The 24,796-nt window shown below is 35.7% G+C and overlaps 1 protein-coding gene and 1 long non-coding RNA gene across 2 annotated transcripts in view; both read right to left on the bottom strand.

Annotated features, from left to right (window-relative positions):
• Positions 1–17,005: 17,005 nt before the first annotated feature.
• LOC127846749 (uncharacterized) lies at positions 17,006–23,298 on the bottom strand. The gene is made up of 2 exons (XM_052378266.1): positions 21,864–23,298; positions 17,006–17,842 (listed from the first exon to the last, which is right to left on the bottom strand). Exons 1-2 carry the CDS (start codon positions 22,771–22,773, stop codon positions 17,682–17,684), a joined length of 1,071 nt encoding a protein of 356 aa, XP_052234226.1. The 5' UTR covers positions 22,774–23,298; the 3' UTR covers positions 17,006–17,681.
• Positions 23,299–23,357: 59 nt separating this feature from the next.
• Positions 23,358–24,796, bottom strand: part of LOC127846764 (uncharacterized) — a 29,346-nt gene continuing 27,907 nt past the window's right edge. Inside the window, exon 3 of the long non-coding RNA XR_008033653.1 lies at positions 23,358–23,906. This is a non-coding gene — a long non-coding RNA (uncharacterized LOC127846764). The remainder of the gene's footprint in view (positions 23,907–24,796) is intronic.

Genomic DNA, 24,796 nt, shown 5'->3' with positions numbered 1-24,796 from the left:
ACCTTTATATAACGCCAGCAGACACGAATGAATATATTCGAATATTTCAAAGGCTGATTGGAGTGAAATCCTCTGAACTTTGGCTGTATCACTGTGTCTGTACACAGCGTAAAGGATGTATCACTGGTCAGTGTAAGGAATTCCGGACTACTCTCTGCATATTCAAACAACACACATTGAAGACCAGTTACAATTTCGCGTTAAATTCCATCTCGCAGAATTTTAGGGTATGTACTCGGTCACTAAACCGTCAGGGGAAGACATAAATATCGATAAACACAAGTTTGCTTTAAAGATAAGAAAACAAACACTACCGAAATAGTTAAGTGTCAAGATAGAGGAAAATCGTTTGATTATTTAACCACAAATGTTTACCGTTTTCGGTCAGCCCGTCCTGAAATTGTTCCTGAACGCCTGGATAGGCTACTCTTATTTTCCAGATTGCCATATTTGGTATTTTGAATTCATAATTGTATCGAAAAAAATGTGCTAAAATGTGCCATTTAAATTCGAAATGTAATTTTTTCAGACCCGCTTTATGCGAAAATGGGTCTTATGCCATATGCGCACATCATATATATAGCCCACTCAGTCTGCACACCTACCAGTCTGGTCAGGAGATACATAATGAGATCATGACACCATGAGTGATTTTATAGCAGACAGCAATTCCTCTGACCATATTGTGCAAAGGCGCAGGCTGGGCTTGAGCTACCCTGGCCAAAACGCCACGAGACCAATTTTCGCATGAGGAGGCTATGAAAGTGTGATTTAAATGTCTTGAAAGAAAAATGCGTGTTTATCAAATATTAACATACGATATAATCATGATTATATTGATATTGATTACCCACTGCCTCGAGCAACTTGTGATACGAAGTCAAACCGCTTTGGGGACTTATTATTAGATCTATGTATAGCTACAAATTTTCGAGTTGTTAATGGTAGATTGCATAACGATAAGAACATTGGCAAATTAACCTGTTACACTCATAACGGGCGAAGTGTAGTAGATTACCATTTAACGCATATTCAAAATTTTGAAAATATTGTGCACTTTGAAATAAAAGAGTTTAATGAATTTTCCAATCACGCACCACTTGAATTTAATCTTAAAACTTACGCAAAAACTAGCGTTTATAACCCTAGCGCAAAAAACCTTTATGAAATGGAATACAGAACACCGTAATGCTTTCATTTCCGATATATCAATGGACATTGCAAGTCTCGAGTCCGAGTTAAAGAATGGTATAGAAAATAGTATTAACACGGATGATTTTGGTGTTAATGTTAACCGATTATTTAACGACAAAAGGCAACCCCTTTTAATGCGCACTGTAAACTCCAAGACATGTACATTTTAGACACATGATAAAAACAAACAAAAATGGTACAATGAGGACTGTTAACAGAAACGTAAAGAATGTAAAGAGTCTCTCTGCAATTTAAATTTAAACAAGGGCGATAACGCCCGACAAATAGTACTTGCGAAAAGAAAATCTTACAAATATTTATGTCGCAAATGCAAGGCAGATTATAACCGTAAATTGGGACGCAAGATAGATACTATGCAATCTAAATCACCTAAAGAATATTGGAAATTGTTTAGTAAACCGTCTACGAATCAGAAAGGGGAAACATTTAATTTAAACGAGTTTGTCGACCATTTTAGAACTCTTGAAAACAGTTCTAATTTTGTGAACAATTTTGACAATTGTAACGAAAGGGTTAGTTCTTATCCTGAACTAGACAGACACATTTCGTTGGAAGAAATTATATCGGCCACCAAACGTTTGGGTAACAATAAGGCATGTTTGTCGGATAACATCATATATGAGTATTTCAAAGAGAGTGTTATAGGACCTGCGTTGGAACAGCTATTTAATTACATACTCATTTCCGGAAAATTTCCCAGTAGCTGGTCCACAGGCCTGATTATCCCCCTGTATAAAAAGGGTGACCCTTCAGTCCCAAATAACTATCGGGGTATTACTCTTGTGAGTTGCTTTGCAAAGCTATTCACAAGTATCTTGAACGAGCGTTTACAAAAGTGGGCTCTTGAAAATGATATTTTAACACATGCACAGTTCGGGTTCAAACCATGATACAGTACAGTAGACGCAATTTTCGTTTTAAAATCATTGATTGAGAGTCGCTTAGATGATAGGAAACTATTCTGCTTTTTTGTCGATTACTTAAAGGCTTATGATTCTATTCTACTATTCTGCTGTTTTGTGGATTACTTAAAGGCTTATGATTTAATGGATCGCATGCATCTTTGGTTTAAACTTATTCAGTCCGGTATCGACGTTAAATTATTGTCCGTAATAAGGTCATTATATGACCAAATTAAATTAGGTGTTAAACGCTTGAATAGTATCTCAGATTTCTTTAAATCCGACATAGGCTTATTGCAAAGGGAAACATGTTCACCAATTATGATTTCTCTGTTCCCAAATGATATTGAAATGCATTTACAAAGTGATATAAATGCCGGCATAACCATTGACCAGCTATCAATTTATCTTTTGTTATTTGCCGATGATGCAGTATTATTCTCTGAATGAGCGGAGGGATTACAATCGTCGTTGAATAATTTGAACGAATATTGCAATAAGTGGACTATAACTGTAAATGTTGAAAAGACAAACATTCTTATCTTTCATAAACGTCGTTTGCCAGCCGGGTAAAGTTTGTTATATAGTAACAATTCAATTGAAGTCGTATAAAAATTCAATTAACTTGGTATTAAAAGATTAAAAAGATACTTTTGTTTCAAATTGGAGAGCGGACGTTAATGAAAGTTCCTCATTGTACCATTACAGAAAATTAAAACCTATTTGGAGCGATCGGTTTTCTTAGATATCTTGGAGATTTCGAAATTTAGAAATATCATAGCAAAAATGCGGTTATCATCCAATTGCCTTTTTATTGAAACTGGTAGACATCAACATATTCCCAGAAATGAACGAATATGTAAAAACTGTTCATTGAACGAAATTGAAGATGAATACCATTTTGTACTGATTTGTCCTGTTTATGACAACTTGAAAAATACTTATTTGCCTAACTTTTACAAAAGAAGTATGTTTAAATGTGTGCAATTATGGAATGAAACTAAAAAAACGATATTAATTCGTCTAGCTAATATTTGCATCAAAGCTTTTAAAGTGATATTATGGGCTTTTTCCACTGTTGAATTGAGCTGAGAAGAATTAACAGGTCGAAAAAGTTAGTTAAATTGTAGTTACTGACCAATTATCTGCAACTCATCTTGCTACCAGTTGTTTAGAAAAATATATATCATATTCAATATTTTACATGACTCACCCAATCCTCTAAGCCGAAATGATCCGTAAAACAAAATTATGTCGTTGTGTCGTATGAACAAATCTGCTCAAAAACTAAATATGGGTTCACATCGTACATGCATGATCAGTTGTCCAACGAAAGTACGGTTGATATTCAAATGCATTATTTTTTCTTTTCAGGATATTGTTTTAGTATGTTGATGCTGCATTAACAAATATAAATGTATATGAAGTGAAAACTCCCCAAAAAAAACATTTTAGATTGACATCTATAAACTGTGAGATGCCCATAATATCACTTTAAACTTAGGGCTGACACTATATTATTATGTTTTAATATTTTTCGATTTGAACGTATCTTTTCAAACGTAGATATATTCAATTATTTATATGTGAATTGTTCAAGTTTTACATTTTAATACTCTTTGCAAATTAAGAGTCACCTCATATTGTTCTGACATTCTCCATTAAGGCATGCTAGTATATAACTGATGTACTGTATACAATGACATGTATTGTTGACGCATGTGAATTTGTTTTTTTCTGTTCATATTGTTGACGATGAGCTGTAAATGCTTAAGTCGAAATAAACATTCTGTTCTTTTCTGATATATTTCGATGGCGAAGAAATAATATCATAATAAGCTACTTAACACTAATGTGTGGTTTGACTTATAATAACACACATAGCGGCGACTAACAAGTGAAAAAAAAACACAATGATAAAACTTTTGTTTTTAATTTTATTATGTAGAAACGGAAATTTCAAACTTTATTTCAAAGTCAGCATCCACGCCGGATATCTTTCAAAAAAGATATGTCTTGTTGTATTTAGTTTTTTTATAATCGGTTTTAGCAATTATAAAGAATGTTTGTCGCTGTACATGGTATACCTGTAGTTTTAAGGTGAACTCCTGTGCAATGTTTTATAAATTTAAAAATGTGAATATAAACAAACTTAACCTTATACTATTACGTTGTCATCTCCCATGCAATTGAGAACACGGGAGAGATCGCCACTACCTGTTGAGAACAAATGAACGTTTCTTTGACATATCAAATTTAACTCCGGTGTACTAGAAAGTAATATCAACGAGGTTACGCAAAAGAAGCCCCATCGTGTATTGGACTCTTGATATCCCACTATACTTTTTGATCAGCAGTAATTTTATTTTCCCGTATCTAATAATAGCCTCAGATTTTGAATGAACGTGCTGCGCAAAAATACCACATGATTAAGACTTTGCAAATAGTGGACTTTTTAATCATTCATAAACATTCTCTTCCGCGACACGTATAATTAAACAAATTGTTTATTGACTTTTTTTCTGTATGCGCTCCGTAAAAAAAATATTCACATTATGTATCCTTTTGTGAATGAATATTGTTAAAGAACTGAAACCTCTGGCATAAATTATACAAACTCTTTCTTGGCACGGATGCGGCAGTTATCATTATTATGGTACCTAACAAAACTGGCTTGAAAATGTTATAGTTAACTTTAGTTGTTCGCAAGCGAACAACTAAATACTAATAAAACTGCAATCATGTAGTGTACATGTGTGTCCATATCATCTGAGCATTTAGTATTGTCACTAGAAACATTCAACAGAGGACTTGTGTTGATTGCACACAATGCAGATAGTATTTAATAATTATTGTTTCATGACAGGTCATTAAAACGAAATTTTACGAATAACTATATGAACCTAATCGTGGCAACCTTGATTTCGACCGAATCATAAAATCCCGACAATATGCGCCAGGGCACTTGGTGACAATCATTTTGTGAAAGTTTCATTGAAATCCGTTGAGAAATGAAGGAGTTATGCTCGGAAGAATTGTTCCGCCCGCCCGCCGACATTTACCAATCTAATAACCAGTTTGTTCCTTCGGAAAACCTTGTAAAAACCTGGTTGAAAACCCAATCAACACTGCTGACATAAATGAAAACAAACACAAACAAACAATAACCCAGTTTTTGAATTTTATTATCCGTGATTATAGGCCTAATTCCACATATGAGTATCTACTTTTTCCACAAACAACTAATAATATCACAAGTGGCCATTCCAAGTTCTACATATAAATATCAATTATAAGGAGCCTCACTGTGAAAAATGGACGTAAATTGTCGTCCCAGGGGTGGTATTGCACAAACATCTTAAGTCATTTCTTAATAATTTCACTTAAGGTCAAAATTACAATGTTTTCTTTACTAAATAAGGAAACACATATTTGTTTGGTATTCCTAAAATAACATTGACATTATGATGTTATTTTCATGTAAATCGTGATGCCAAACTATTGCAATATGAAATGAAACACTAAAGAAATTTTCCCAATTTAAGGATAAGAATAAAATTTAACTTAAGATGCTTCTGGAATACGACCCCTGATCAGTCTGTGTAAACCGCACATTCTAATCAGGAACAATATTTTCTGCCGACAAACGATTTCCGTTTAAAAAAGGCCTGCTTTAAACGAAATAAATAAAATCAGAAAGTGCCATTCCTGATTAGCCTGTGCAGACTCCACTGGCTAATCGAGGATGAAACTTCATGGAAATGCATTAACCCTTAGCGCTGGAACCGAATTTTAAAGGCCTTTGCAAACAGTTTGGATCAAGATCAGACGCCACAAAACGTGGCGTCTGATCATGATCAAAACTGTTTGCTATTCTGATAGTGGTCTTTGAAAAGAAGTGAAGAAAATGATGATTTTAGAAATTCAGCAGACGGCATTTTAGCAGACGACAAATTTCCCAGCATGCAAAGGGTTAAGTCCAATTTTCCATACCGAGGCTCTAACAAAAGGCAACACAATTCAAAGTCATACAAAGTTGTTAATACATGCTCAATCTGTACCGACATGTCAATTTTAAAAAAGCATTAACACCAGGAGTGACAGCTGTGTTTTCAAGATTGCTACACAATTTAATAAAGTGTGCATGTTAAAGTTGAAGCTGCTTTGTGTTTGATTGAAACAAGGTGAAGATTAATAAAAGTTACATGACATCATTTGTTTCTTGCTTAAAGCAAATTTCCACAAATGTATCAATAATACACAACACTTGAATAAAACGCATTTCAACTAACTGTTGACTACTGATTACAGCATGTGCAACATTTCCCATAGAAACCATTATTACATGTTTTAAAATCAAGGTGAGTTCAGATTGTCTCAATAAAAATTTAGGAATACTGACCAACAAACTTTGAATGACAAGATTTAAAACAAGAAACCGTCGGAGATGGGTGATGCTCCCCTAAGGTTTTTTTGGTCATAATATTGCACTATATATTCAGATAAAAGGAAACCTCTTGAGGGGCATTACTTTGGACAAAATAATACGATGGATGGTTTAGCAACTTAAAAATTTCAAAGGGCCATAACTCTCTAAATAAATCATCTAACCAAAACCCACAAATAACATGCGCATCTCCTCAAGGTAGTTAAGCTTCCCATAAGGCTTCATTGAATTCCAGTCAGTAGTTGGGGGGACAAGAATTGCACTATATGTACAGTTAATGGAAAAGTTCAAAGGGCCATAACTCTGTGAAAAATCATCCAACCAGAAACGGCTGATAATATGCACATCTCCTTTTGGTAGTGAAGCTTCCCATAAAATTTTATTGAATTCTGGTCATTAATTGCTGAGAAATAGCTCGGACAAAAATTGTGCACGGACAGACGAAGCGGCGCATATATGCTCTCCCCCAAAATTTTGGGGGAGCATAATAAACAAATCTAACAACATGTTTAAAATAAAATGTTGTGCCAAGTGTTGTGAAATGTGTAAAATATTATTGTTTTATTCAAAAACGTGTTGAATACTGCACCATTTATATGAGCCCATACCTTTATGGTTACACTACAATGTCATCTAAAAACACTGTTTTGTAATTTCTAGGTTAGCCAATAATTGCATGCAAAGAAACTTAAGTTGGATGAAGATACCCTTAAGAATGCATTTTCTTAGGCCCATGGACACAAAAAATATTTTCAAAATAGTAATGCATCCTTCAGATAAAGGGAATCTTTATGAAATCAAGTCTACTGTACATTGACTGAAAGCTTTTGTACATAGGATTCAAATATTGAAAAATAAGCCAACTTTAGTTCACTCAAGGGCTATTACTCTGTGTCACCAAGGATGATTGGGGTTGATGATAAATGGGGCTTATATAACATGAATAAAAACATTTTCGTCCAACTGGTTAACATTTGAGATTTGTTCTGGAAACACTTGGCTTAATGCACGTTCATTAAGCTATAGCCCAGATTAGCCTGTGCAGTCTGCATAGGCTAATCAGGGACGTCACTTTTTGCTTTTCATTTATATACAATATCCAATTAAAATCCCTGTAATAAATGTATTGCCTGAAGCTATGAAAACTATTTAAAAAAATCCAGTTACAGAAATTCCTTTAAGCAAACAGCGCAGACCCAGATGAGAAGCCGCATCATGCGGTGTCTCATCTGGGTTTACGCTGTTTGCAAAGGCCTTTTTTCTAGACGTTAGGCATAAATGGGTTAAGAAACGGAAGCACAATAATATAAATTCAAAAAACCAAAAGAGAACATATTTGAGTTGTGAAGTGAAAATTTGTATGATAAATATTATTTTTCATCTATGTATTACATATAATTCTTGTGAATAAACATGTGTCTTTTGAAGTTAAACCCAAAACTCTACCCCAACATTAGACAACCAAATATTTAACAGTTGACACAGTCATGAGACAAAGTCTACAAAGAAATCATACACAAAATACAAATATGTACATGACAAAGGATCGTTACTTCAAGGGAAAATAAACGCAGATAAAATGTGTTTTATTTGAAGAGTCATAAACCTATAAATCTAAATAATTTTGTTTGACTATTTTTAACCGATATTATTATGTTTCTTGCTTCGGGAAAACCGGGCTCTTTACATGTGTGTAAAGTGTCCTACCAGGTTATCTTGTACAGTCTGTACAGGCTACTCAGGGATGGCATTTTCTGCCTTCACTGGATTTCACTTCAGAAGAAACTTCTTTTCAACAGCAAGTCCATAAAAGTGGAAGGAGTTGCCACTGATAAGCCTTTTCAGACTGCACAGGTTAATCTTAGATGACACTTTAAGGACATGCAGTTTATATGTATATTGTATTGCATATGAATTGTTTATGAGAGTTGTAATGAGTGCCGAGTTATAATTATACTACAAAATTATGGCTGAGACAGAAATTTTCAAATTTTACCTTTGAACTCGTGTGACATTGACTTTTGAGGTACAGAGATGGATGTTACACAATATATGTCATATATTAAAGATAACATATGCACCTAGGTACTTTAAAATCAATCAATATATGGTAAAGTTATGTCAGAGACAGGAAATTTCCAGCTGTTATATGGCCGACTTGGATCTTTGAGCTCTATGGGTGATCTTCACCTTTAAGGTACAGGGACAGGTCTTTTAATACTTGACATGTCATCAAATGATGGATTAAATTTGTGAAAAAATATTTTAAAATAAACTGATATATGGTAATTATGATTGAGACCAGGAATATATGGAAAGAAATCCTGACAGCCTGACAAAGGTATTGCAACACACTCTTTAACTGCCGTATGTCACCTTCTTCAAAGAAGAGAAATACAAAGTTTTGCATTACCCTTTAGCTAACACAAAATAACAAATGTCTTTAAAAGTCATGACTTTGAATATAATATTATAATACGTGAATACTGAAAAAAAAATCCAATAATTTATGGTAGATCTTCAGTACAATAATTAGAAATTAACTCCAATTACGCGCCAAAAATGTTGAATGTTTCCTCTAGCAACCCATAAATTCATAGGTAGGTAGGTCAGCAAAAACAAAGTTTTGTTTATGCTACACAAGTTATTGAAAACTTCAATTCGGATGTTCAAAGACAGAAATCTGCCTTATCTCTATGAATCACTATTACTTGACTAAAATTTAATATGAAGCGATCACAATCCATTATACATGTAGAAATATTACATCAACTGTATAGGCACAAAACATAGGGTCAGTCAGGAAAGTAAAACAAACAACTTGCTTATGCTTAAAATCAACATAAAATAATCCAAATGATTTTTTTCACACAACCAAGAGTGCAATGATCCGGTTCTTAATGCCACTTTCCATCTTATTCTCTGACAATGGACACATCATATTTACAGCAAAATCTACACTAACTGGAAATAAAATGATTGTCTATAAACTAAAATGCAAGCTCTTTTATATTTGCATTCAAATAAAATTATATCATACTTAAATAAAATGCACATGTATGTTCTTCTTTAAAAAAACATCTGTTTAAACCAAAAAACAACAACATATATACAACATGAAAATATGAGATTCTCACAGCAGTTGTTAAAAAACAAAAACTGTACACATTAAAAAAAAATATTAACAGAATTTTCAGCAAAACATGTCCACTCAGGTAATATTAATACAAATCCATGAAAGAAAATGCTGTTTATTTGTTATTATTTCTTTAAGCTTAATTTTGCTTTTATTGCAATATTTTGTCATGAACATATCAAGTATTCAGCAAACAGTTATAGCTGTTATGTCAATGAGATATTTATAGCTGTTATGTCAATGAGATATTTATAGCTGTTATGTCAATGAGATATTTATACACTGTAACTCCAATATAGCGCGGTCAATGGGGTCCAAGCCGCGAAACAGCGTTATAACGGATCCGCGTTATAGGTTTTGAGCTCATTTACTGCCGGGCGCTATAAAAAAAACACAGGTATAGAATAGCCTATAATATAGGTCATGTATATTGCCATGCTGTGTTGACGCAAATACATGCATATAAACCGAATCGTATCGATAACAGTATACATACCGCTTTTCTTATGTGCACATTTATCCGATAATCCAATGAAATTACAACATCACTTGAAAAATAATAATCTTGAACATAAATAACGATATATGTTTAAGAAATTCTTAAACACAACCGTTCGCATATATGCCATTTTCAGAAGTGTTTAGAGTACAGTGCATTATGGGGCAAAGCTTTCATTGGACGAGCGACTTTAAATTTAGATTGAATGCAATACGACTCATGTACAAAAAATTGTTTTATTGCGTCTCAGCATGCAAAAAACGTGTTTCCCGGGGACTTTCTGATACCGCGCGAAAATGAAAGTGAAACTCTGTTAACAATTGCCGGTACACTGCGTTCGCATGTAAATAAATCGTCTGCATTATTTAATTTCTTATACACGAACTGAAAGATTAAATGACATAATACTAGAATGATAATGAAATGACACAAAAAGTTGTTTTATACAGTAGGCAGTATATTTCACAGCCGCTCATTTAATATAGTCGAACTGCAACCGTATCTAAGTAAGAATGTTTCAATCATTTTGAATTACTTGAATTGTATAACTATCCCGCTTGCACTTAACTTATGGAAATTATCGCACTGAACCGCTCTGATGAGGAATACAAGTACATGTAATAAACACGGATACGCGAGTTTTTCACACCTTTATTGACATTACACAACAGATTAACACCAATTAGCTGTCGGTGTTGTTTAACCTCAAGGCGATTATAATCGGTTCAACGGACGGTTGAATAAAGCAATCAACATGACTGTGATTGCCGCCATCTTTGAATTGTCTGAAAATACATGAAGTTGCATAATACGGATTTGAATCAGAAATCAAATGGAAGGTTGGAGAAAAAATGGGATCCAAGCACCCACCGCGTTATATTGGATTCAGCGTTATAACGGAGCGCTTTATATTGGAGTTACAGTGTAGCTGTTATGTCAATGAGATATTTATAGCTGTTATGTCAATGAGATATTTACCAACAAAAGAAGTAGAAAGAAGTAAAAAGACTCCTAATAAAAGAATGTAATTAGGATCCAACTTATTATTATGTCATTTAAAAATGATACATATCAAGTAAAACTGTAATACTATGGTATAAAACAAAACAGAAATTCAAAACATTGAGACATTGTATTCTATCAAGTTAAGTGAGCAAGAAATACTGTAAGTTGATACACATTTTAACAAGTAGTAGATCACTTTATACAAAATAAAATAATAACGAGATTGAAGAGAATGAGTTCATTACTGCTAACAAAATATCAACATTGGTAAGTAAATATTAGTTTGTCACACTCAATAAAAAAAATTGTTAAAATTATGATCTTGTACCACATTTCATACTACATATTAAAGTGTGTGCAAAAAGTGCATAATGTTATTGAATTGGGACCTATATCATATTCCAGCATTAAATAATTAATAATTATTTAAACATAACATTAATTAACAAATCAAATGAACAACTGAAACAAAAGATTCAGTGCGAAAGAAATCTTAAGGATAACGAAAAGTTTGGAAGATAAACATGACAACCGCTAATGTAAGTTTGATTATAGACAAATCACATTGCACCCTCAAAACTTATCACAACACATCAACTGGTACAAACTACCGCAACTTAGAATTATTCAACCATAAACGCATAAATGAAGGTGACTTTTATGCATTTTACTTTAAAAAACAGATATATAATACTGACCAGAGTGGGTGACTTTCAACTATCACACCTACATACCATTTACTGACTGGAATATTGTTTAATACTACATGTATCTCATGAATTGTGATAAACATTCATGTAACCAGAATATAATCGTAAATAGTCTAACATGACATGTCATTATAACAACAAAATCTGACATCTTGTTCCATATCATCAAAGCTGTTTCAGAAAACAAGATGTATGCAATATGTTATAAAATCTGAGTATATGGTAATACCAAAAAAGATATAAAATTGTTGTATGAATAATCACAACTTAAAAAATAATGTGGCCAGCATTTTTTATACTAACCATGTGTCTTACTCTAATTAAGTATAATGTAACCTATATACAGTTGTTCACAAAACATGTACTAAGTGTCAATACTAATACTGCAAAATATACACATTTGTAGACCAGACATTTATATGGTAGTCTTCATTAAGCCGCTGTCCACAGAAAAAAAATAATGCATGCATAACTGGCATTAGTTATAAATAGAAAAAAGTGATGTTTGTTGTACTGAAAACTACATAATATGTGAAAAAAACACATTTACTTACGTCTATGTTCAAAAGAGCTTAATATGACGTGGGTTCTGGAAGTAATCTATGAGAAAAAAATATCATTCCAGATAAGCCAGTGCAGTTTGTTCAGGCTAATATCATTCCAGATAAGCCAGTGCAGTTTGTTCAGGCTAATATGTCCATGCGAAGCTTTCTAAGAACGCCAATCAAAATGTTATAATTTGACCAACTTTAAAGCGTTTGTATTTGGCCAGTTATGTGTGGATTGTAAACAATTTCTGCACAGTTTAACAGTTTGATAAGAGATCATGGATGAAATTATGCGACCTTTATAGATTGTAATGCAATATGATAAAACAAGATAAGATCATAGATTAAACATTGAAATTATTCCAACTTTTGGTACATATTCCAACAATAAAAGAACAGTTTATAAAATGAGCATCATCCTACTACAAAGCTTAATAGTATGTTTAACTTAAATGAATATAATTTATATGTTAACCCCAGTTGATATTTGTAAAGGTGTCAAATGTTTGTAATATAAAACGAAAGATTACCGGGGGTTATATGGAATGTTTCTGTAGTATTGGACAAAAATTGAGACAACAAAATAATGATTCACTGAAATTCATACATCAAAGGGAGAATGGTCGAATAGTTAATAGTCTTTAACCCTTTCCTACTTGGAAGCAAAGTGAATATGACTATATGCAAACAGCATAAAACCAGAACAGCCTGCAACTAACTCGCGATCTGTTCAGGTTTTATGCTGTTTGCTGCTCATCAGTATCTAAGGGTTGGAATTGAAGCCTTTCAAACTTTAACATATTAACAAAGGACTTTAACCCTTAAAGCGCTGGAGCTGAATTTTAAAGGCCTTTGCAAACAGTTTGGATCCAGATGAGACGCCACAGAACGTGGCGTCTCATCTGGATCCAAACTGTTTGCTATTCTGATAGTATTCTTTGAAAAAAAAATCGAAGAAAATGCTAATTTTAGAAATTTAGCAGACGACATTTTAGCAGACGACAAATTTCCCAGCATGCAAAGGGTTAATACAATTTGATTTTCTAAAGGACTTCAAATGCGTCAAAATGCGTCTATAAGGGGTAAAGGGAAAGAGGTGCCCAGGTTGACTTTAATGGCATACACTTTAGTTTAAAACTCATGCTGTTTTAACCTTATAGTTCCAATGTAGACATCTGTCCAAATCGAACTTGAAATGGCATAGAATTATGATCATTTTTACTTTACTGTACTTTTATTACTTTGGATTAAAAGCTAAGATACACTACATATTACAAGTGATGCTAATATTACATTCAATTGCTTTAAATATACGTTTATCCCTCATTAGTCATATAATTATTAACTTGCCTCGTGACTGATACAGATTAAAAATCAGCATACAGGAAAAATAATAAAATTCTGGACATTCAGACAAAAAATTATCTAAATGATAGTACATCTTGTAATAAATGCAAATACCTGTAAACAAGTCCCTTTATGAAATATCAGATCTAATCCTTAAAAGGATGCCCAGCATAGATTAAAACACAATTGTTCCACAACCTTTGCTAGTAATTTCATGCTCTGATTTCAACAAACTGTATAATATTGCCCTTTAATAAGTAAGTTTTTTCAATGATTATTATTTTGTGTTGTTTAAGACACAATATGGCTTATAACTGAATTAATATCTCTGCAATAATTTCTATTCTCAAACATCAAAACTATGGACAACTGCAAGCAAGCAAAGGGCAACATTTTGAAACACTATATACATGTGCCAACACATTGTTGACAATTAAACTCAATATGTTGCATTCAATACAATCTGTTAACAAATTTGATATGTGACAAAAATGCTTGGAATATTTGTCAATGCACAAATCTATGAGTTTCTTTCAATCATAAACACTACATTTTGTTGCTTCATAGTGCCCCAAAAAAGGGCTAGTTCTAGGATAACTGGGCTTAATGCATGTGCATAAAGTGTTGTCCCAGATCAGGGACTACACTTTCTGCCTAAACTGGATTTTCATTTAGCAGAGACTTCCTTTAAAAACAAGAGGGCCAAGATGGCCCTAGTTCGCTCACCTGAGAGGAGTCGGTTAATTCAATCTTTACCAAACGTCAAACTTGACCTAGATATTGTCCAGACAAACATCCTGGTCAGGTTTCATCATTATTGAACCAAAACTCTGGCATATGGAGTGATTTTGTTTTTGTAAGCTTTGACCTGGTGACCTATATTTTGAGTAGACCCCCCTTACGAAACATCAAACTTTGCTTACAAAAATAAATATTATGACCAAGATTCATAAAATCTGAAACAAAATTGTGACCTCTAGAGTGTTTACAAGGATTTTGTATAATATAATGAAAATTTGGACAATCTAAGGTCAATAATTATAGCATTAATTATGTGCTATATATAAAACCAATCTTTTCACCAAGTTGCATGATGATTGGGCATAAAATGTGACTTCTAGAGTGTTCACAAGCTTTTTTAACTATATAAATATAAGAAAACTGCCCTCCCCCCCCCCCCCCTGGCAGCCATGTTATTCAACTGACCCAAACCATTTTCAAACTCAACTCTCATATCAAGAAAACAAATGTTCTGACCAAATTTCATAAAAATTGGGCCAAAAATGTGGCCTCTAGAGTGTTCACATGTTTTCACAATATACATATAGAGAAAAATGCCCTGCCCACTGGCGGCCCTGTTTTTTCACCGATCTGGACCATTTCCGAACTCGTCCAAGATATCAATAAAACCAATGTTTTGACAAACTTTCATGATGATTGGGCAAAAATTGTGACTTCTACAGTGTTACAAGGTTTCTCGATAGCCAAATAAGGAAAACTGCCCTACCCCCCGGCAGCCATGTTATTCAACTGACCCGAACCATTTTCGAACTCAACTCTCATATCAAGGAAACAAATGTTCTGACCAAATTTCATGAAAATTGGGCCAAAAATGTGACTTCTAGAATGTTCACATGTTTTCACTATATACATATAGAGAAAAATACCAAGCCCACTGGCGGCCATGTTTTTTCACCGATCTAGACCATTATTCAACTCTTCCAAGATATCAATAAAACCAATGCTTTGCCCAACTTTCATGATAATTGGGCAAAAATTGTGACTTCTACAGTGTTACAAGGTTTCTCGATAGCCAAATAAGGAAAACTGCCCTCCCCCCCGGCAGCCATGTTTTTCAACTGACCCGAACCATTTTCGAACTCAACTCTCATATCAAGGAAACAAATGTTCTGACCAAATTTCATGAAAATTGGGCCAAAAATGTGACTTCTAGAGTGTTCACATGTTTTCACTATATACATATAGAGAAAAATACCAAGCCCACTGGCGGCCATGTTTTACAACCGATCTAGATCATTTTCAAACTCGTCTGCGATATCAATAAAACCAATAGTTTGACCAACTTTCATGATGATTGGGCAAAAATTGTGACTTCTAGAGTGTTTACAAGGTTTCTCTGTAGCCAAATAAGGAAAACTGCCCCGCTCACTGGCGGCCATGGTTTTCATCAGACCGAAACCACTTTTGAACTCAACCAACATATCATTAAGGCAAACATTTTGACCAAATTTCATGACGATTGGACCAAAAATGTGACTTCTAGTGTGTTAACATGTTTTCACTATATACATATGGAGAAAAATGCCCCGCCCACTGGCAGCCATGTTTTTTCACCGATCTGGACCATTTTCACACTTGTCTGAGATTTCAATAAAACCAATGTTTTGAACAACTTTCATGATGATTGGGCAAACATTGTGACTTCTAGAGTGTTTACAAGGTTTCTCTAAAGCCAAAAAAGGAAAACTGCCCCGCCCAGTGGCGGCCATGTTTTTCAACGGACCAGAACCACTTTTGAACTCAACCAACATATCATTAAGACAAACATTTTGACAAAGTTACATGAAGATTGGGCATGAAATGTGACTTCTACAGTGTTTACAAGTTTTTTCTTTTTTTTTGACCTAGTGACCATGTTTTTGACCCGGCACGACCCAGTTTCAAACTCGACCGAGATTTCATTGGGACAAAGCTTCTGACCAAGTTTCATGAAGTTCGGACAATTAATGTGGCCTCTGGAGTATTAACGAACAAATGTGGACAGACGACAGACAGACGTACGACAGATAAAGACCGGTCACAAAAGCTCACTTGAGCAATCAGGTGAGCTAAAAAAATCCATAAAAGCTGAAAGTGTTGTCCCTAATTAGGCTGGGCTGTGCTCTATGAAAAGAGGATTTATGTAAATGCCCATATCATGAAATAACAAGCAAGTTAATTCCCATATCATGAAATAAGAAGCAAGTAAATGCCCATACCATGAAATAACAAGCAAGTAAATGCCCATATCATGAAATAACAAGCAAGTAAATGCCCATATCATGAAATAACAAGCATTGCACACGTTATGCAGTGAATAAAAAAGCATTGCTCCACATGAGTTACACAATCACAACCATGGCCTGGAAATAATGTCAACTAACAACTGGGTAATCAAATGAAAAACAATAAATAATACTGTTTTAATGATTGATTTACAATAAATAAGTTCAGCAATATTTACATTGTAGTTCTCTTTGAAAAAGTACAACTCTTCGCGAGATCACAACAAGCGATCTTCAAAGCAATAATCAATGCTAGTACTAATTTCACAACATAAAAAAACCACCGGTACCTACAAGGTTCGGTAGGGTTTACAGGAAAGCGTTGGACTTGCTCCTGAAATTCAACAACCTTTTGTACGGTTGAAAATAATAAAAAAAAAAATAACTGTGAGGTTCATATTAAACATGATGTTTTCACAATAACTGTGAGGTTCATATTAAACATGATGTTTTCACAATAACTGTGAGGTTCATATTAAACATGATGTTTTCACAATAACTGTGAGGTTCATATTAAACATGATGTTTTCACAATAACTGTGAGGTTCATATTAAACATGATGTTTTCACAATAACTGTGAGGTTTATATTAAACTTGATGTTTTCACAATAACTGTGAGGTTCATATTAAACATGATGTTTTCACAATAACTGTGAGGTTCATATTAAACATGATGTTTTCACAATAAGTTCTTAAAATACTCAAGGACACCTCTAATTTTTTTAAGAAAACATAAATCTTTATTTGCTTATCAAGGTCTACACCCGCAAAAAAAACATCCCTTGAGTTAAACCCAGACTTACAAACTAATCTTTCTGTTGTCCCAAGATATTGAAATGTTTTGGAAATGTTGGCTGGCTGTCATACTCAGGTCTCCATTCAGTTAAAAGCGAGTTGGACGGCTGACCACCTTTTGTCTTGTAGTGGAGGCCTGCTTCCTTCCAGTTTGCAGTCAGCCCCAGGTGACCTGCAAAGTGTCATGCAAATGGCATACGCTAATCAGTGATGGCACTTTCCATTTTTCTGTTATTTTAGTTTAAAAAGTCTCTTCTAAAAGAAAATCCAGTTTGGGCAAAAAGTGTTGCCCCTGATTAGCCTGTGTGGAATGCACAGGGTAATGGGACGACACTTAACGTACATGCTCACAGGGTAATGGGACGACACTTAACGCACATGCATTTAGCCATTGGAATGCACAGGGTAATGGGACGACACTTAACGCACATGCATTTAGCCTGTTTGGAATGCACAGGGTAGTGGGACGACACTTAACGCACATGCATTTAGCCATTGGAATGCACAGGGTAATGGGACGACACTTAACGCACATGCATTTAGCCTGTGTGGAATGCACAGGGTAATGGGACCGCACTTAACGCACATGCATTTAGCCATTGGAATGCACAGGGTAATGGGACAACACTTAACGCACATGCATTTAGCCTGTGTGGAATGCACAGGGTAATGGGACCGCACTTAACGCACATGCATTTAGCCATTGGAATGCACAGGGTAATGGGACGACACTTAACGCACATGCATTTAGCCATTGGAATGCACAGGCTAATGGGACGACACTTAATGCACATGCATTTAGCCTGTGTGGAATGCACAGGGTAATGGGACGACACTTAACGCACATGCATTTAGCCATTGGAATGCACAGGGTAATGGGACAACACTTAACGCACATGCATTTAGCCATTGGAATGAACAGGGTAATGGGACGACACTTAACGCACATGCATTTAGCCTGTGTGGAATGCACAGGGTAATGGGACCGCACTTAACGCACATGCATTTAGCCATTGGAATGCACAGGGTAATGGGACGACACTTAACGCACATGCATTTAGCCATTGGAATGCACAGGCTAATGGGACGACACTTAATGCACATGCATTTAGCCTGTGTGGAATGCACAGGGTAATGGGACGACACTTAACGCACATGCATTTAGCCATTGGAATGCACAGGGTAATGGGACAACACTTAACGCACATGCATTTAGCCATTGGAATGAACAGGGTAATGGGACAACACTTAACGCACATGCATTTAGCCATTGGAATGCACAGGGTAATGGGACGACACTTAATGCACATTGATTAGCCTGTTTGGAATGCACAGGGTAATGGGACGACACTTAACGCACATTGATTAGCCTGTTTGGAATGCACAGGGTAATGGGACGACACTTAACGCACATGCATTTAGCCTGTTCGGAATGCACAGGGTAATGGGACGACACTTTACGCACATTGATTAGCCTGTTTGGAATGCACAGGGTAATGGGACGACACTTAACGCACATGCATTTAGCCTGTTTGGAATGCACAGGGTAATGGGACGACACTTAACGCACATGCATTTAGCCTGTTTGGAATGCACAGGGTAATGGGACGACACTTAACGCACATTGATTAGCCTGTTTGGAATGCACAGGGTAATGGGACGACACTTAACGCACATTGATTAGCCTGTTTGGAATGCACAGGGTAATGGGACGACACTTAACGCACATGCATTTAGCCTGTTTGGAATGCACAGGGTAATGGGACGACACTAAACGCACTGATTAGCCTGTTTGGAATGCACAGGCTAATGGGACGACATTTAACGCACATGCATTAGCCTGTTTGGAATGCACAGGGTAATGGGACGACACTTAATGGTAATGGGACGACACTTAATGCACATGCATTTAGCCTGTTTGGAATGCACAGGGTAATGGGACGACACTTAACGCACATGCATTTAGCCTGTGTGGAATGCACAGGGTAATGGGACCGCACTTAACGCACATGCATTTAGCCATTGGAATGCACAGGGTAATGGGACGACACTTAACGCACATGCATTTAGCCATTGGAATGCACAGGCTAATGGGACGACACTTAATGCACATGCATTGAGCCTGTGTGGAATGCACAGGGTAATGGGACGACACTTAACGCACATGCATTTAGCCATTGGAATGCACAGGGTAATGGGACAACACTTAACGCACATGCATTTAGCCATTGGAATGAACAGGGTAATGGGACGACACTTAACGCACATGCATTTAGCCTGTGTGGAATGCACAGGGTAATGGGACCGCACTTAACGCACATGCATTTAGCCATTGGAATGCACAGGGTAATGGGACGACACTTAACGCACATGCATTTAGCCATTGGAATGCACAGGCTAATGGGACGACACTTAATGCACATGCATTTAGCCTGTGTGGAATGCACAGGGTAATGGGACGACACTTAACGCACATGCATTTAGCCATTGGAATGCACAGGGTAATGGGACAACACTTAACGCACATGCATTTAGCCATTGGAATGAACAGGGTAATGGGACAACACTTAACGCACATGCATTTAGCCATTGGAATGCACAGGGTAATGGGACGACACTTAATGCACATTGATTAGCCTGTTTGGAATGCACAGGCTAATGGGACGACACTTAACGCACATTGATTAGCCTGTTTGGAATGCACAGGGTAATGGGACGACACTTAACGCACATTGATTAGCCTGTTTGGAATGCACAGGGTAATGGGACGACACTTAACGCACATGCATTTAGCCTGTTTGGAATGCACAGGGTAATGGGACGACACTAAACACACTGATTAGCCTGTTTGGAATGCACAGGCTAATGGGACGACATTTAACGCACATGCATTAGCCTGTTTGGAATGCACAGGGTAATGGGACGACACTTAATGATAATGGGACGACACTTAACGCACATGCATTTAGCCTGTTTGGAATGCACAGGGTAATGGGACGACACTTAACGCACATGCATTTAGCCAATTTTTTCAACAACAATTCCCATTTGATACCAGAGATAACAAAAGATTTTTTAAAACCAGGAGTCCAATTATGCCGTTTTTGAAATGTTCAGGGGTCAAATTAAATTATAAGGGTCAACATTCTTAAGTAGGGATTTATTTTGCTTCTGTATATGTATTTGTTACTAGGCCGCAAAGGTTGTGATGCACAAACTTAAAATATAAAGCAAATATATATTGTATCCTATAACAAACACAGACATTGTATCCTATAACATATGTTTTGGGGTTACCTTCTTAGTCACTGCATTTGCTACAAAATGATGCAAGGCATATTGTTTGCAGTGATAAAAAGTGAGCTTATTTAAAAAGAGCAGATTTCTACTTTAATTGAAATTCCTGGATACATTAACCTATTATCTGGCATTTGTTAACTCTTTCAATGCTGTTACCAAATTTTGAAGGCCTTTGCAAACAGTTTGGATCCAGATGAGACGCCACAGAACGTGGCGTCTCATCAGGATCAAACTGTTTGCTATTCTGATAGTATTCTTAGAAAAAAATCGAAGAAAATGCTAATTTGAGAAATTCAGCAGACAACATTTTAGCAGACTACAAATTTCCCAGCATGCAAAGGGTTAAGGAACCAAGATGTCTTATCATGCTTTCAGGATTGAGAATCATATCATATGTAATATAGGATGACACAGTCTTTACTGGATTTTTGTTTGGGAAACACTTCCCTAAAAATCAAATAAATCCATGAGAGCGGAAAGTGTCGTCCCTGATCAGTGGGTGTGGACATCACAGGCTAATCTGAGACAATACTTAAGGCACATGCATTAAGCCCTGTTTTCACAGAACGGGGCTCACATGAGATTCCATAAATTCTTATTTTTAAAGATGTATTATTAATTATTTTAGTTAAACATGGTGTCATGTAATAAATACATAGAATGAAATGTAAACATGTTTTACATAGTGAAGAGATGCTTAATTAGATATAACTCAACTTTCAAAATAGTATATCATTTTGTAAAAATAATTTTACATGCTATATTTTCATCAGCATAAAGACTCTGATTTAGATTTGAAGGACTTGATCTGTAAGCAAAAATATATTAAAGTACTTCTTGTAATTATAAGTTGGAAGTAATAAACCCATAATGACATACGAACAAACAATTACCTTCAAAATTGGAGTACAGGGTATACTCATTGTTTTTCCAGGCGAAGTAGATATGCCAAATGGACCACATGCCCCCAGCGAGGCCTTCCCGTTGGAAAGACCTGTACCAGTCTGTAGCCACATTCTGGGGGACATATGGCTGGAAATTCATGTCCATGTTTATCGCAGAAAACCACTCAAGGAACCGCATCCAGCTGGCCTTCTTAGGAGAAAATCCCCAAGTACCCAACACTGGGTATAAGAATACTTTCCTATCTTCAGGACCTTTTAACATTTCTGGGGTTTTCGTGTAACCATGCAAGATTGATACCCCTTGCAAAGCATAGCCATTTACTTCTGGGTGTTTGTCATACTTTTTGTGCACAAGCTTTAAATATCTATAGAAGAATGGCGAGACTGTTAGGTCATCTTCGAGGAAAACTGCGATTTCAGAGCTGTTGACACTGGGTTGCCACGTGGACAACCACTGTCCGTAGATGCCTACATGATTCTCATGGCACATCACTTGGTACTTTCCATGAAGGAAACGGAAACCTACTGCGATCTCGTATGTTGCTTCGTCTATATAACCAGAATCGGACCTGTCTATCCAAACCTCCAGTTTAACATTATCACCGAAGTACTCCGCCTTGTTTAAGGACTCGAGCAGTCTAAGCAGAGACTGGGCTCTGTTATAGACAAGAACTAGTATCCGACAGTCGTACTGCCTTGGAAGGCCCTGAGCATCCAAATCGGTTGACTTCTCACTGGCATTGTATGGTAAAAGCTTCACTGTTCCTTTGTAGTGACTGATTCCGAAAAATGGTCGGCCTTTCTTCCTTACCACAATTGGATCAACACTCATATAAAACAAAAGAAAGACAATTATTGTTACTAACACAGCGACACATCTCAAAGACTTCTTATGCATAGTGACCAAAAAAAAGCTACACTAGTTCAAAGGTCTTCAGTTATTATGTAGCTAATTCAAATTTTCACCTGACTAGCACAAAAAAAATTGTGACTTTTATAAATTTGACAATTGTTTGGAGATCAACAAGTCATGATTCTACTTCCATATTGGAATGACGATATCGCAATAGGTATTTGTTAAGCTTGTGTAATTTAATCACTTCTTAAGCTTTTCAAGTTAAATCACGTATATTTAAAGCAAACTAGAATCAACTGGGAGTTATATTTTATGAAGCACAATTATAGTCTTTAAATGAGATTTCGCCCATGAAAACTGTTAGAATTGGAACGTTGTGTGTGTTTTTGAACAGACGTCTACTTCAAATGACATGTATATAACACAAATACAGCAAATAGTTAGTGCCTCTATTCAAACACTGTGAATTCTTCAGTTTGTGGTACCAATACTGTCAATGTGAATCTAGCAAGAGTTGCACAGAATAGTAAATGCAACTTAATTCTAAACTATTTATCTAATAAATTTACAAGTTTGTACCAAAAGGCGTTTTACTGGTATCTAACCATTCACAGTAATAAGCCTAATAAAAAAAAACATTCACAAATGTTTAAACAGTCTTTCTTTTTTACTTTCAAAGCATTTGGTTTACAATTCATTTTGATTAAAACACTCGGAATTTACGTTTACATTAAATGTGTAAAAGGCCTTCATGTTTGTTCTCATATACCAGCACTATGTGGTCTTCATTCTTAAACCTCTTTTACAAACAAAAGTAATTAATTATTTCTCTTAATGTTGGCAGTTTGCTCAACTGCTGACTAACTTTTGATGCCTGATAAAACACATCAATATTTGGCACAAAGGAAACTGCAGACATAATCACATTAGCTATGCCATGCTAAAGTTAAACTACTGGTAAGCCGCTTGCTTGTTTTCATCAGAGCCAATTAACATCGGGAGGCTTTGTCAGTTTGATGCTCCTCTTAATTTCTTCATGCATTTAAATGGCTATTGAAGGCAAATTGAACCGGGTCTAGCTTGTTTTTGCCTTTAATTTTCACAACCAGCTTCCGAACTCATCACCAGTTCAATGTGAGAGGGACCGAGAACCACTTCTGCATCTCATGATCGGCCTGCAAATGTAGTAAGAGTATATTCAAATTAATAATTAAACCTCGTTCTAGAAAAAAGGGGCTCATTGCATTTGTGTAAAGTGTCATCCCAGATTAGCCTCTGCAGTCCGCAAAGGCTTATAGGAGACGACACTTTTCGCCTAGAATGGATTTTCATTTAGAAGAGACTTCCATTAAACAAAAATACCATAAAAGCGGAAAGTGTTGTACCTAATCTGGGATTAAACTTTACCTACAAGCATTAAACCCATTATTTCCAGAGCAAGGATCAATTGAAAACATGAACCCCCCAACCCACAACATGAACCCCCCAACCCACAACATGAACCCCCCAATCCACAACATGAACCCCCCAACCCACAACATGAACCCCCCCAACCCACAACATAGCCCCCCCAACCCACAACATGAACTTCCCAACCCACAACATGAACCCCCAACCCACAAATTACATAATGCCTACTAAATGGGGGGTCTGTACGATTCTGTATGCCATGAACCCCCCAACCCACAAATTACATAATGCCTACTTAATGGGGGTCTGTACGATTTTGTATGCCTAAGATCATTTAAAGAGGGATTTGGACAAAATTTATTTTTAAATACAGGTATGGACACCATAAAATATATTAAAACACAATACACAAAAGACAAGATGTTTAATGACACTGTTCAAACCTTTTGAATCGAATTCAAAAGGTTTGAAAAGAATCATAAGACATCAGTGGTCACAAGAAGATTTTAGGCTTCACAAAACCTCACCTCTTTGAATCAAAGTTTGTTAATTGAGTGAGTGATCTTATCAGAAAATCTAAAATGTTTAAAGGGGGATATGAAAAGTATTTCCCCATGACCATGCATTCTTTGTTTTTTTACAAAGGTATTTATCT

This window comes from Dreissena polymorpha, chromosome 9, assembly GCF_020536995.1.
Source record: "Dreissena polymorpha isolate Duluth1 chromosome 9, UMN_Dpol_1.0, whole genome shotgun sequence".
Taxonomy (NCBI): domain Eukaryota; kingdom Metazoa; phylum Mollusca; class Bivalvia; order Myida; family Dreissenidae; genus Dreissena; species Dreissena polymorpha.
The sequence above is the reverse complement of the archived record's forward strand: the minus strand, read 5'-3'. Positions and strand labels throughout refer to the sequence as shown.